Raw genomic sequence first — 14,549 nt, forward strand, 5'->3', positions numbered from 1 at the left:
GTTCATTAGTTGGACTAAAGACAGGATAATGTCACTGTATCCTACTGAGAGTTTTAAACTGTGAGTTATGAACCTGGACAACAATGAAGTTTCCTGTGACAAGACTTTGAACGGGACATTTTGGTGTGGATGGTCTCCCTGAGGCAGTTTCTTGAAACAAGGTCCATGTTGGGAACCCTGATACTTCACATTTGAATTTTTAAGAATTTGCATTCAGACCATGGGTCTAGATTTTTATTTTATTTATTGCATTTGAATCCCACATTTTCCCACCTATTTGCAGGCTCAGTGTGGCTTACAGAGATCTGTTATGGCATTGTCATTTCAGGATATCATATACATTTATTGATGAGAGCAGGTCAAGTAAAGGGAGAAGACAGATTTAAGAGAATAGTAAAGAGGGTAAATGATCAAGTCTAGGATGGGTTGGTGAAGTGATTCAGTAGAGCTATGGGTTTTCTTTGTAGGCCTCGTTGAAGAGGTATGTCTTCAGAGATTTACGAAAGTTGGTTATTTTGTCAATTGTTTTCAAGGCAGTCGGTAGTGCATTCCACAGCTGCGTGCTAGTGTAAGAGAAGGTAGTAGCATGTATCAGCTTGTATTTTAGTCCTTTGCAGCTGGGGTAGTGTAGATTGAGAAATTTGCGCGATGATCTTTTGGCGTTTCTGGGAGGCAAGTCCACGAGGTTTAACATGTAAGTTGGGGTGTCAGCATGGATAATTTTGTGTACAATTGTGCAGATCGTGAATGCGATGTGTTCCTTAGGATGCCAATGAAGTTTCTCTCTTAGGGGTTTTGCACTTTCATATTTAGTTTTTCCAAATATGAGTCTGGCTGTGGTGTTCTGACCTGTTTGGAGATAAGTGTTGCTCTGTTAAACATCTTCTCTCTTTGAAATGGTTTCAATGAAAAATTAGTGCACTTTGGCTGCCTTCACTATAACTCTGGGTTTTCTCTTTTTTTAAAGTTTTGCAATTTAAAAATTGTTTTGAATGATTTGTAAAGGTTCACGAGAGTTTTTTTTTCTCTCACTAATTGTGAGCACTTGAAACCTTTTTCCCCACATTATATTTGACTGTTCCAATATCTTGCTGCACCATATGCCTGGAATAGACTTCCTGAGCCGGTACGTCAAGCTCCATCTCTGGCCGTCTTCAAATCTAAGCTAGAAGCCCACCTTTTTGATGCTGCTTTTAACTCCTAACCCTTACTCATGTGCTCAGTACCCATGTTTTATCATTCCCACGTTATTTGTCCTGTTTGTCTGTCCTAATTAGGTTGTAAGCTCTGTCGAGCAGGGACTATCTCTTTATGCACATAAGCACATAATTATTGCCATACTGGGACAGACCAAAGGTCCATCGAGCCCAGCATCCTGTTTCCAACAGTGGCCAATCCAGGTCACAAATACCTGGCAAGATCCCCAAAAAGTACAAAACATTTTATACTGCTTATCCCAGAAATAGTGGATTTTCCCCAAGTCCAATTTAATGATGGTCTATGGACTTTTTCTTTAGGAAGCCGTCCAAACCTTTTTTTAAACTCCGCTAAGCTAACCCGTTAACACCGTTCACAAAATCCAACATGAACACTAACAAGCTACTGATAATAATCTATCTCATTCCCATAATCTACCACGCATGGACCACCCCCAACATTAACAACAACCCAACCACAATTCACCAACTCTATGTACAACCTATCAACAACTCACCAGACCAAAAATACAATAACCAACCAAAAGGAAAAATCTCCACATACGAACACCACCAACAAAAAGAGGAAAGAAAAAACAACAACAAATTCAACCACCGAGGAAACAGACAACTAATAAAAATAAACACATCTAACCTCCCCACAGAACCATACCGCTCAATCCGAATAGGATACATCAACGCTAGATCAGCAGTAAGCAACTCAGTAGACATACTAGACTGGATTACCACAGAGAATCTAGACCTTCTATTCATCACGGAAACATGGTTCCACAGCCCTACAGACCCCGCCATCATAGAGACATGCCCACCAGAATACAAAATCACCCACTGGACAAGAAATGGAAAAAGAGGTGGCGGAATAGCCATAATTTACAAATCTGAGTTCACCATCACAACCACTGGCGAATCCACCTCACCATAACTCGAAATCGCCTCGACAAGAATCACTCATCTGAACCTACAAGGACACCTCAACGCAATCCTATTCTACAGGCCACCAGGAAAATGGAAAGACTCTCAAACGCAACTCATGGACTTCATCTCGAACACATGTGTCTCTGCCTCAAACATCCTCATAATAGGAGATATCAACCTACACCTCGAAGACAACACTTCAACAGGCACACAAGAATGCAAAGAATTCTTAAAACTCTGGGATGTACACGCACCTAACACTCAACCAACACACGAAAAAGGACACACACTAGACATAATTACACACAAATTCGACCCAGACTCAACTCTCCTACTTACAGACACAAGATGGACACCCACACCATGGACAGACCACCATAAAGCATATGTCTCCATCCACTGGCGAAAAATACACAGAAACGCAGTCAACAAACATGAATGAACAACATACACCACGAGAGGAAAAATAGACCCCACAACATTCTGGCAACAAGTCTACCAAAACGAATGGTCAACAAACACAGACACCATTCAATTCCTCCAAGAATGGGATGACATATGTAAGACAACATTAGACACAATTGCCCCAATCCAAACCAGAACATCACACAGGAAAAAATCAAATCCATGGTTCACCGAAGAGCTGAACGAACTCAAAACACAAGTCAGAAAACTAGAACGCGCATGGAACAAAAAGAAAGATGAACACACACTGAATGCCTGGAAATCACTCCGGAGGAAATACAAATATACCATTAAACAGACCAAAAGACTACACTACAAAACAATGATTGGACCAAACTACAAAGACACACACAAACTCTTCTACCTTGTAAATAAATTGCTAGACACCACACCAGTTACAAACAACAGCAAAGATACACCAGGGGTCGACGACCTTGCGATATACTTCAAGGAGAAAATCATACAATTACGACTTAAAATACCCACCAGCCCTATTGAATACGCAACACTCCTAAACTGTCTAGACCCAGAAGACGGAATATACCCAGCAGACAGGATCTGGACCGAATTCGAATTACTGTCAGAGGACCTCATCTCTAAAACGCTCAAAAGATTCGCCAAATCCCAATGCAAACTAGATATCTGCCCAAACAACCTCATGAAATCAGCTCCTCAACAATTCATAATAGACCTAACGAAGCACGTAAACTTCATGCTACAAAACGGACTTTTCCCAAAGGAAAAAGGAAAACTTTTACTCACCCCAATACCCAAAGACACAAAGAAAAACGCAAGCGAAATAACTAACTACAGACCAGTTGCATCTATACCACTAATAACCAAAATAACCGAAGGGATGGTAACCAAACAACTCACAAACTATCTCAACAAGTTCTCAATACTGCATGATGCCCAATCAGGATTCCGGTCAAACCACAGCACAGAAACAGTATTAATTACCCTAATGACCAAATTTAAACAAATGATTGCAACCGGCACTAATATACTCCTCTTACAATTTGACATGTCAAGTGCCTTTGATATGGTTGACCACGGAATCCTATTACACATACTTGAATATTTTGGCATCGGAGGCAATGTCCTAAACTGGTTCAAGGGGTTCCTAACCCTGCGCTCATATTAGGTCACATCAAATTCAACTACGTCTGCTGCATGGACACCTGAGTGTGGAGTACTGCAGGGATCCCCCCTCTCACCAACTATTTTCAACCTAATGATGATTCCCTTGGCAAAACTTCTATCAAATCAAAACCTTAACCCATACATATAAGCCGATGATGTAACAATATATATTCCTTTCAAACAAGACATTAATGAAATCTCCAACGAAATCAACCAAAGTCTACACATCATGAACACCTGGGCAGATGCATTCCGACTGAAACTGAACGCAGAAAAAACTGAATGCCTCATACTTACCTCCCAATACAACACGAATAAATTCACCGCTATTAACTCACCTAAACTAAATCTACCAATCTCAGAAACTTTAAAAATCCTTGGAGTCACTATTGACCGCCACCTAACACTTGAGACTCATGCGAACAACACAACCAAAAAGATGTTCTACTCCATGTGGAAACTGAAAAGACTAAGACCATTCTTTCCAAGATCTGTCTTCCGCAGCCTAGTGCAATCACTTGTACTCAGTCACCTGGACTACTGCAACTCACTATACATAGGCTGCAAAGAGCAAATACTGAGGAAACTTCAGACAGCCCAGAATACAGCAGCCAGACTCATCTTCGGAAAACCAAAATACGAAAGTGCAGAACCCTTACGTGAGAAACTACACTGGCTCCCACTCAAGGAACATATCACTTTTAAAGTATGCACCTTAGTTCACAAAATCATTCACGGTGAAGCCCCTGTATACATGTCTGATTTAATAGACCTGCCACCCAGAAACGCAAAAAGATCATCCCGAACTTTTCTCAATCTCCACTTCCCTAAGTGCAAAGGCATAAAATACAAAGTACTGCACACATCAACCTTCTCTTATATGAGCAGGCAATTCTGGAATACACCACCACGCAACCTGAAAACGATCTACGAATTAACCGACTTCCGCAAACTACTGAAGACTCATCTCTTTGACAAAATTTATTGCAAGGATCAAAACACATGAAGTCCACACACACTAATAGAAATGCATCAATACACTCACTTCTGAATTCTCTTCCCCGTATTTTCACCACACTTAAAACCCTACCCTTAGATAAAATTGCTATACCCTAATGTTCTCTTGCTTTTATTCTATCGCCTTATCATTTCCCCATTGATACATTCCATTGTTCTATTTCCCAAATGATTTTTTGATTTTGACTTTGTCTTCCCATAACTCCTCACTATGTAACCCATAACTGTACTGTAACAAATTGTATTTCCATCATTCACACTGAGCCCGCAAACAGGTGGGAAAATGTGGGATACAAATGCAATAAATAAATAAACCCCCTTTACCACATTCTCTGGCAACGAATTCCAGAGTTTAATTACACATTGAATGAAGAAAAAATGTCTCCAATTTGTTTTAAATTTACTACATTGTAGCTTCATCACATGCCCCCTAGTCCTAGTATTTTTGGAAAGCGTGAACAGACGCTTCACATCTACCCGTTCAGCTCCACTCATTATTTTATAGACCTCGATCATATCTCCCCTCAGCCGCCTTTTCTCCAAGCTGAAGAGCCCTAGCCGCTTTAGCCTTTCCTCAATGGGAAGTCGTCCCATCCCCTTTATCATTTTCGTCGCCCTATATCCAGTGTACAGTACTGCGTACGTCTAGTAGCGCTACAGAAATGATAAGTAGTAGTAATAGCATCTGTGCAGGGGATTTTCTTTGATGACAGTTGGTTCCAACATGGCAGCTTCCAGGAGACTAATGTCGCAGCACAACCAACTTCAAAAAGCAATAACCAAAATTTACAGCTGCAGTGTGGTGAGAAGGTGTCACTATTCACGAGGCGCAGGACTGAAACTCAATCTTATCAGCTTCCGTTAAACAGCTCCATTTATTTCTCTAATATTCCTGATGTGCTTTGTGTCTCTTACACAGGAGATGGAAAAAGGAACTATTTACATTTTCTCAAAAGACAGTTTTGAAATAGGGGTAAAATAATAGCAGCAAAGGAAAAAGGTCTGTGAGATGGACTTGTCTTCATCGGATCTCTTCTGCCAAATTAAAGTGGTTCTTTAATGCTTGCACTGATCGCTATCAGCAGTGACTATAATAATCCTATTGTCACTGGCAGCCAATATCTTTCTGGGTTGATGAGTTTTTCTTGCCTCTGAGCTCAAACATAAGGAGGTGTTAGCTTTTTTTTAAATATCCTCAAGAGATAACATCCTACAGCACATTTCCCCTGAAATAAGTAAGAAAAAGGCATGCTGATTTAATTATCCCATAAATGACAATAAAATTAAAAATTCAGCGTAAATGGTCTGATGGCTTGATGACAAATGCTGTGCACAGCCACACAGAAAGTCAGTTCAATCCCTGGGTTCGGTTTTCCTCTCAGTTTGGTTAGAGCTTGGGCATGATGTAGACCAGTGGCGTAGCCCAAGCAGGTTTAATTGACAGGAGACGGCATCATGTGATAAAGCTGAAGCTGTAGTCACCATCTTAATACACTCAAAGCAAAGCCAACTATTGGCTTTGCTTTGAGTGTATCAAGATGGCTGTTGACTGTTGGCTGTACTGTTCTTTGATAGGGAAGTGTGTGAGAGATGCCTGTGTTGCTGCTGCCTGTGCTGTACTGTTTGAAGGGGAAGTGTGTGTGTGTGTGTGTGTGTGTGTGTATGTGAGATGCCTGCGCTGCGGCTGCCTGTGCTGTACTGTTCTGTGACAGGACAGAGTGCATTCCTGTGCATAGATAGCCACATATTTGCATAAATGACCTGTTATAAACTATGAGAGAATGAAAGCATGTGTCTTGACATGATGGCGCGTACTTCACCAGTGAGTGTACACAGAAATGGAGTTTGAGTAGAGTGTGGGAGGATTTAGCATACATGTGCACAGATTATGAAAATCCTTAATCTGCGTGTGCACATGTAAACGTACATGCCTTCAATTACCCCAGGTCTCGTGCACCTCTGTGCATTCGTGTGAAGGAAGCATGCTCTACTGGTTGTGTGTTAGGGGTGTGAGTGTGTATTTAAGAAGTTTGTACTGCTGCTACCCATCCTGTACCTTTTCTGTGTTCTCTGGTGGGGGTAGTGTGAGGGTGTGTATGTTTGTGAGGACTGCGGGTGTGCATTTAAGAAGCTTGTTTATCTCTATATATAAAAGGCACCACCAACGTTTTAAATGAAGCCTCCAGCCGGAAGTGTGAAGGGGGAGAGATATCCGGTTTCCACATGAGTGTCTGCCCCGCCCTCGCTCTCTCTGTAACACAAACGGTGAAGGAAAACACAGCAAAGCACGAAATCAAATCGCTCTCTCTGTAACAGTGAAGGACTCAGAGTGGGGAGGGGAGACAGGGCAGAAGCCCTCACTATCTCTGTAACACAAACACAGCACAGCAAGAAACTTAACACTGAAGGACTCGACTCGGAGGGGGGAGGGGACAGAGACACACACACTCCCACATGCACACAGAAGAAAACCTTGCTAGCCCCCGTTTCATTTGCATCAGAAACGGGGCTTTTTTACTAGTTTATTTATAAATAACAAGATTTATAAACTGCATTATCAACAATTCTCAGCAGTGTACAAAAATATACTTACAATTTAAAAAAAAAACAAAAACCAAAAAAAAAACCCAACCTAAAATAAGTACAATAAAAACAATACAAACTTTCAAATCTTAAAAATTGTAATCATAACCCTGGGTAAACAAGCTACCTTTCAGAAGGTAACTCTCAATTTTGCGTAATTCTACTGGGAGATTATTCCAAAGGCATGCGCCCTCCACACAGAAGCTTGTTCTGCTGCTACCTGTCCTGTACCTTTTTTGGGTTCTCTGATAGGGGTAGTGAGTCTGAGTGCATGCACATCTATGCCGTACTTGATTTGCAGTAGGATAGTGTGCACATTGGTACGTGTTTGTAAGTTGGGGGGGGAGGGTTGAAGGTTGAAGATGGGAAAGATTGAACTACCGCTGCCCATCTTGTGCCAGTTCTGTGCAATAGTTCTCGTTTCCACAGCTGCCAACCTCGTACAGTGACAACAGCAAATTCAGTTGACAAATGAAAAAGAAATCTGTACCTTGCTTGCAGAGCACCCCAAAGAAGCCAGGTAGGCAGTCACAGTGTCCGGTTATATGGTGGCATGACCCATTGCTGTGAATACACTGCAGACATTCTTGGTTACAGCCAGAACCATAAAACCCTTCTGAACAAACTGGAAAGGGAAAACCATGCAGCAGTTAGCTCTGGAGCTCACCTGGGAAGGCATATTTCACTGAAAGGGCGTTAACTGACACTGTGCTATACAAACCAGGGTCGCCGAGAGACTGGGCCGGGCCCGGCCCCCAGGTCGCTGCCGCTCCCCCTCCACCCCCCCCGAGGTCGCCGCCGCCGCTCCCACCCCACCACCGGGCCGGGCCTCCTGTATTGAAATCACAGCGCCTCTCACCTCCATGTGAAAGCACTGCAGGCAGCAGGGCAGCAGATCACCTCCCTTCGGCCCTCCTTCCCTCCTTGTGTCCCGCCCTCGTGGAAGTTACGTCAGACGAGGGCGGGACACAAGGAGGGAAGGAGGCCTGAAGGGAGGCGATCTGCTGCCCTGCTGCCTGCAGTGCTTTCACATGGAGGTGAGAGGCGCTGTGATTTCAATGCAGGGGGCCCGGTGGCAGACGGTTGACGACGGAGGGCAGGTGGGACTGCGGCACCGGGCCCCCCTTGGAGGCCCGTGCCCGGGGAAATTTTGTCCCCCCTGTCCCCCCCCCTCTTGGCGGCTATGATACAAACCCAGGCAGGCAGAATGCACATTCCCTAACATGAAACTCTGTCACACATATGCATTGTTGAAGTGACTGCTATGCCTGGGTGATCAAACTACACTGGGGGGGAGGGGGGGGGGCTTCAGCTTGGAGCTGCCTCTCCGCTTGCACACTGACTGTGATTCATCCAAGTGCCAGTTTTCAAAGAGATGGATAGCAGCCTGCAAAAGGCTTTACCCATGCCCAAAACCAGAACCTATAACCACTGCAGGAAATGTCAACATCCAGCTAGCAGTGGTCACCATTTTTTCGTCTGCCACTGGCTTGATGCCCGGGATGTGCACTGCCAGGTCATGTCTGGTTGTACATTGCCGGCTAAAATGTATGCAGTTAACTGCAGAAGATGAACTGCATTGAGATAGGACTTTCCCAACATTGCAAGTCTGGTATGTCTTCTTTACATTGTTAGCTGCTCAGACACAGGTTTCATGGGCGGGATAGTACATTTCTTATTACACTTGAAACTTTTCTTTTCTGCCTGTTATGATTCAACAAGATATAGAAGCCAACATTCGTAACAGGAACAAATCAAAGAGTACAAACATGACCAAGGATTAGCCATCATCAAATTTGTAACATATTTTATCCCAACCTAGCCCCCTCCCCACCAAACCCCTCTAACAGCCATCTAGAAAGATCCCCCCTTCCCCCAACAGCCTAGCCCACCCCTAAGTTAACTAAGCACCCAAAGGGGAAACTTTGAATTTTTTTTTTATTTATTGAATTTTGCTTACTCCTTTTTCAGTAGTAGCTCAAGGTGAATTACATTCAGGTACACTGGGTATTTTTCTGTCCCTGGAAGGCTCACGATCTAAGTTTGTACCTGAGGCAATGGAGGGTTAAGTGACTTGCCCAAAATCATAAGGAACAGAAGTGGGATTTGAACCAGCCACCTCTGGATGTCAAGATAGGTGCTCTAACCACTAGGCCACTCCTCCACTCCTTGCAACCCCTGTTTTGATAAAGCTGTTGAGTGGGATGTTCTGTGCGTAACTTTATCCTCATAACCGTTACATGCATGTGGGCAGTTGAATGAATCCCAATAAAGTTATCTGGGTAACAACAGGCCAGCTGTTTTCTCCCACCCCTTGCCACTTCTTTCTATCCAGGTACATTTTGTACAGGCAACAAAATCGGTGACGTGGGGGAGGGGGAGAGGATGAATTTCGAAGTCATGTTTTGTTCACCTAACTTCAAAGAATAGCTGAATAAACATTTTCAGTATTGGCCTCCTTTCTTGACATGAACACTCTGTGCTGATCTATTCACTTGGATCTTAAAATAAACATATATTTTCTCATGCCTCACCAATCTACTAGATTTCTTTGAAGGGGTATTCATCCCAGAGTACTGATAGAATTGAAAAATGAACTTGCAGAACTATTGTTAGTAATATGTAATTTATCTTTAAAATCAATCAGGGAACCGGAAGATTGAAGGGAGAAGAGACGGTTGAGGGGAGACATGATAGAGGTATATAAAATAATGAGTGGAGTGGAACAGGTGGATGTGAAGCGTCTGTTCACGCTTTCCAAAAATACTAGGACTAGGGGGCATGCGATGAAACTACAGTGTAGTAAATTTAAAACAAATCGGAGAAAATGTTTCTTCACCCAACGTGTAATTAAACTCTGGAATTCATTGCCGGAAAATGTGGTGAAGGCGGTTAGCTTAGCAGAGATTAAAAAGGGGTTGGACGGTTTCCTAAAGGACAAGTCCATAAACCGCTACTAAACGGACTTGGAAAAATCCAAAATCCCAGGAATAACATGTATAGAATGTTTGTACTTTTGGGAAGCTTGCCAGGTGCCCTTGGCCTGGATTGGCCGCTGTCGTGGACAAGATGCTGAGCTCGATGGACCCTTGGTCTTTTCCCAGTATGGCATTACTTATGTACTTATGAAGGGTGGCCAAAGTGACGCCAATTTTTAAAAAGTTTCCAGAGGTGATCCTGGAAATTACAGAACGGTGAGCCTGACGTCGGTGCTGGGCAAAATGGTAGAGACTATTATAAAGAACAAAATTACAGAGCATATTCAAAAGCGTGGATTAATGAGACAAAGCCAACATGGATTTAGTGAAGGGAAATCTTGCCTCACCAATCTACTACATTTCTTTGAAGGGGTGGTCAGCCAGTTGATACTGTGTATATGGATTTTCCAAAGGCATTTGACAAACTACCTCATCTCAAAAAAAGAAATAGTGGAATTAGAAAAGGTACAGCGAAGGGCGATGAAAATGATAAAGGGGCTGGGACGACTTCCTTGTGAGGAAAGGCTACAGCGGCTTGGGCTCTTCAGCTTGGAAAAAAGATAGCCGAAGGGAGATTAGATAGCGGTCTATAAAATAATGAGTGGAATGGAACAGGTAGGCGTGAATCACTTCTTTAATCTTCCCCAAAATACTAGGACTAGAGGGCACACAATGAAGCTACAAAGTAGTAAATTTAAAACAGAATATAATATTTCTTCACTTGATGTGTAAATAAACTCTGGAATTCGTTGCCAGAGAACGTGGTAAAAGCAGTAAGCTTAGCGGGGTTTAAAAATGATTTGGCTAACTTCCTAAAAGAAAAGTCAATAAGTCATTATTTAGATGGGACTTGGGGAAAATCCACTGCTTATTTCTAGGACAAGCAGCATAAACAGTATTATACTGTTTTGGGATCTTGCCAGGTACTTGTGACCTCAATTAGCCACTGTTGGAAACAGGGTGCTGGGCTTGATGGACCTTTGGTCTATCCCAGTATTGCAACTCTTCTGTTTTTATGATAAGCGTGAGCCGGTCGATATTGTTCACCTGGATTTTCAAAAGGTATATGACAAAGTACCTCATGAAAGACTCCGGAGGAAATTGGAGAGTCATGGGATAGGAGGAACTGTCCTATAGTGGATTAAAAACTGGTTAAAAGATAGAAAACAGAGAGTAGGGTTAAATGGTCAGTATTCTCAATGGAGAAGGGTAGTTAGTGGGGTTCCCCAGGGGTCTGTGCTGGGACCACTGCTTTTTAACATATTTATAAATGACCTAGAGATGGGAGTAACTAGTGAGGTAATTAAATTTGCTGATGACACAAAGTTATTCAAAGTCGTTAAATCGCGGGAGGATTGTGAAAAATTGCAAGCGGACCTTACGAGACTGGGAGACTGGGCGTCTAAATGACAGATGACGTTTAATGTGAGCAAGTGCAAAGTGATGCATGTGGGAAAGAGGAACCCGAATTATAGCTACGTCACGCAAGGCTCCACGTTAGGAGTCACAGACCAGAAAAGGGATCTAGGTGTCGTCGTTGATGATACGTTGAAACCTTCTGCTCAGTGTGCTCCTGCGGCTAAGAAAGCAAATAGAATGTTAGGCATTATTAGGAAAGGAATGGAAAACAAAAATGAGGATGTTATAATGCCTTTGTATCGCTCCATGGTGTGACCGCACCTCGAATATTGTGTTCAATTCTGGTTGCCGCATCTCAAAAAAGATATAGTGGAATTAGAAAAGGTGCAGAGAAGGGCGACGAAAATGATAAAGGGCATGGGCTGACTTCCCTATGAGGAAAGGCTAAAGCGGCTAGGGCTGTTCATCTTGGAGAAAAGGCGGCTGAGGGGAGATATGATAGAGGTCTATAAAATACTGAGTGGAGTGGAACAACTAGAAGTGAATTGCTTGTTTACTCTTTCAAAAAATACTAGGACTAGGGGGCACGCAATGAAGTTACAAAGTAATAAATTTAAAACAAACTGGAGAAAATATTTCTTCACTCGACGTGTAATTAAACTTTGGCAGTGGCGTCCCAAGGGGGGGCGGTGGGGGCGGTCCGCCCCGGGTGCCAGTGGGTGGGGGGGTGCTCCGCTCCCGCCGCCTCCCGTGGCCGTTCCCGCGGCGCCGCACATTTAAAAAACCGGCGAAGCAGCGTCGCAGGCAGCGCCTCGTGCCCTGCTTGTAAAAAAAAATCAAATCTCCTTCCCCTCCTCGTCTTGACGTCGATTCGGGCCTTCCAATCAAGGCCCGAGTCGACGTCAAGACGAGGAGAAGGAAGGAGATTTGATTTTTTTTTTTACAAGCAGCGCATGAGGCGCTGCCTGCGACGCTGCTTCGCCGGTTTTAACGGGACTGAGGTGGGGAAGGAGGGGGCGAAAGGGACTCGGGTGGGGGTGTTCAGAGAGGAGAAGGGGACTGGGGTGGGGGTCTCAGACAGGGGAGGGGAGAAGGGGACTGGGGTGGGGGCTCAGAGGGGAAAAGGGGAGGGGAGAAGGGGACTGGGGTGGGGATCTCAGACGGGAGGGGGAGGGGAGAAGGGGACTGGGGTGGGGATCTCAGAGGGGAGAAGGGGACTGGGATGGGGGTGTTCAGAGGAGAGAAGGGGACTGGGGTGGGGGTCTCAGACAGGAGAAGGGGACTGGGGTGGGGGTGTTCAGAGGGGGGAAGGGGGCTGGAACTGGGGGCTGAAAAAAGGGGCAGAGAGAGAGAGGGGACAGATCCTAGATGGAAGGGGGAGCGAGAGGGAGGGCAGACCCTGGATGGATGGGAGAGGGAGGGCAAATGGTGGATTGAAGGGGCAAAGAGAAAGGGCAGGCAGTGGATGGAAGGGACGGCAGAGAGGGCAGACACTGGATGGCAGAGAGAGAGAGAGAGAGAGAGTGAAGACAGATCCTGGATGGAAGGAAGACGGTGAAAAGAAGATGAGGAAAGCAGAAACCAGAGACAACAAACTGTAAATAAAATATAATTTTTTATTTTTTTTGCTTTAGGATAAAGTATTGTAGATGTGTTAAATGTTTATAATAGAACATGTAAATAAGGTAATCTTTTTATTGGACTAATTTTAATACATTTTTACTTACTTTCGGAGAACAAAACCCCCTTCCTCAGTTCAGGATAGGATACTGTAACAGCACTATACTGTACTGACCCGAGGACGGAGGTTTTGGCCTCTGAAAGCTAAATGTATTAGTCCAATAAAATGGTATTATTTTACTTTCTATATTTGTTTTATTTCTATTTGTTAATTTGTAAAGTGGTGATTGGTACTTGTTAGGTTTTTTTTTTTCAAATTTACATCTGCTGTCTTTATATTTTGCACAGTACTAGGGGACAGTTTCTGTTTCTGTGGTGTTGCATTGTATGCAGAGTCTGGCATCGGGGGTTCAGTTTAATTTTTGTCTAAATAGAAAGTTTATGATTACTTATTCTATAGTGGATTAGGGTGTATCTGTGTTTGTGAAAAAGACATGGCTTTCAGTTGGCATTGACTGTGCAGGATCGAGGATCTGTACTATTCTGTCTGGTTTCGTTTTACAGTAGGTGAATTGATGTTCTAGTGCTCACTGTAGTGTTTAAGATGCTTTCCTTTTCCTTATGTGACTCGTAGAAATGACTGCTTATGGTATGGTAGAATTGCTCTATAGGTCCTGAGTGTTTTGTATTCTCGGCATGCCTAGTACTAGATTTTGGGGGGGGGGGGGTGTTAAAAAATGACCGGCCCCGGGTGTCAACAACCCTAGGTATGCCACTGAACTTTGGCATTCACTGCCAGAAAATGTGGTAAAAGCACTTAGCTTAGCAGGGTTTGAAAAAGGTATGGCTAATTTCCTAAAAGAAAACTCCATAAGCCATTGTTAAGATGGACTTGGCAAAATCCACTCCTTCACACCTGGTTCCAGTGCTCTTTCACTTCTCTTTAGATCTCCCTGCTCATGAGATAGTCCAGCCCGGAGCAGCAGTCCTGCCGCAAGGGCTCCTGTATCTATTTCAGCTCGATCAGTTCAAACACTGCTGTTCATTTCTTACTGCAGGTTTTCTTTACACTCTTGAGGAGGCTTGAAGAGTTTCCTTCTCTTAGCAGATAGAAGGCTGGACTCCAAACTGTCAACAAGAAGGGACAAGAATCTCACCCGCCTGCTTCCTCTTTTGGAGTGGAGGAGTGGCCTAGTGGTTAGGGTGGTGGACTTTGGTCCTGAGGAACTGAGTTCAATTCCCACTTCAAGCA

At 43.7% G+C, this 14,549-nt stretch overlaps 1 protein-coding gene across 2 annotated transcripts in view; it reads right to left on the reverse strand.

Moving 5' to 3' along the window:
- The window catches only part of MEGF11 (multiple EGF like domains 11), a 610,695-nt gene that overhangs the window by 83,837 nt on the left and 512,309 nt on the right, over positions 1-14,549 (reverse strand). For both annotated transcript variants that reach the window (XM_030189787.1, XM_030189786.1), the window contains exon 15: positions 7,831-7,965. In XM_030189787.1, the coding sequence (XP_030045647.1) occupies positions 7,831-7,965 (135 nt within the window). The remainder of the gene's footprint in view (positions 1-7,830; positions 7,966-14,549) is intronic.

Source organism: Microcaecilia unicolor, chromosome 1 (genome assembly GCF_901765095.1).
Source record: "Microcaecilia unicolor chromosome 1, aMicUni1.1, whole genome shotgun sequence".
In the NCBI taxonomy this organism is placed as follows: Eukaryota; Metazoa; Chordata; class Amphibia; order Gymnophiona; family Siphonopidae; genus Microcaecilia; species Microcaecilia unicolor.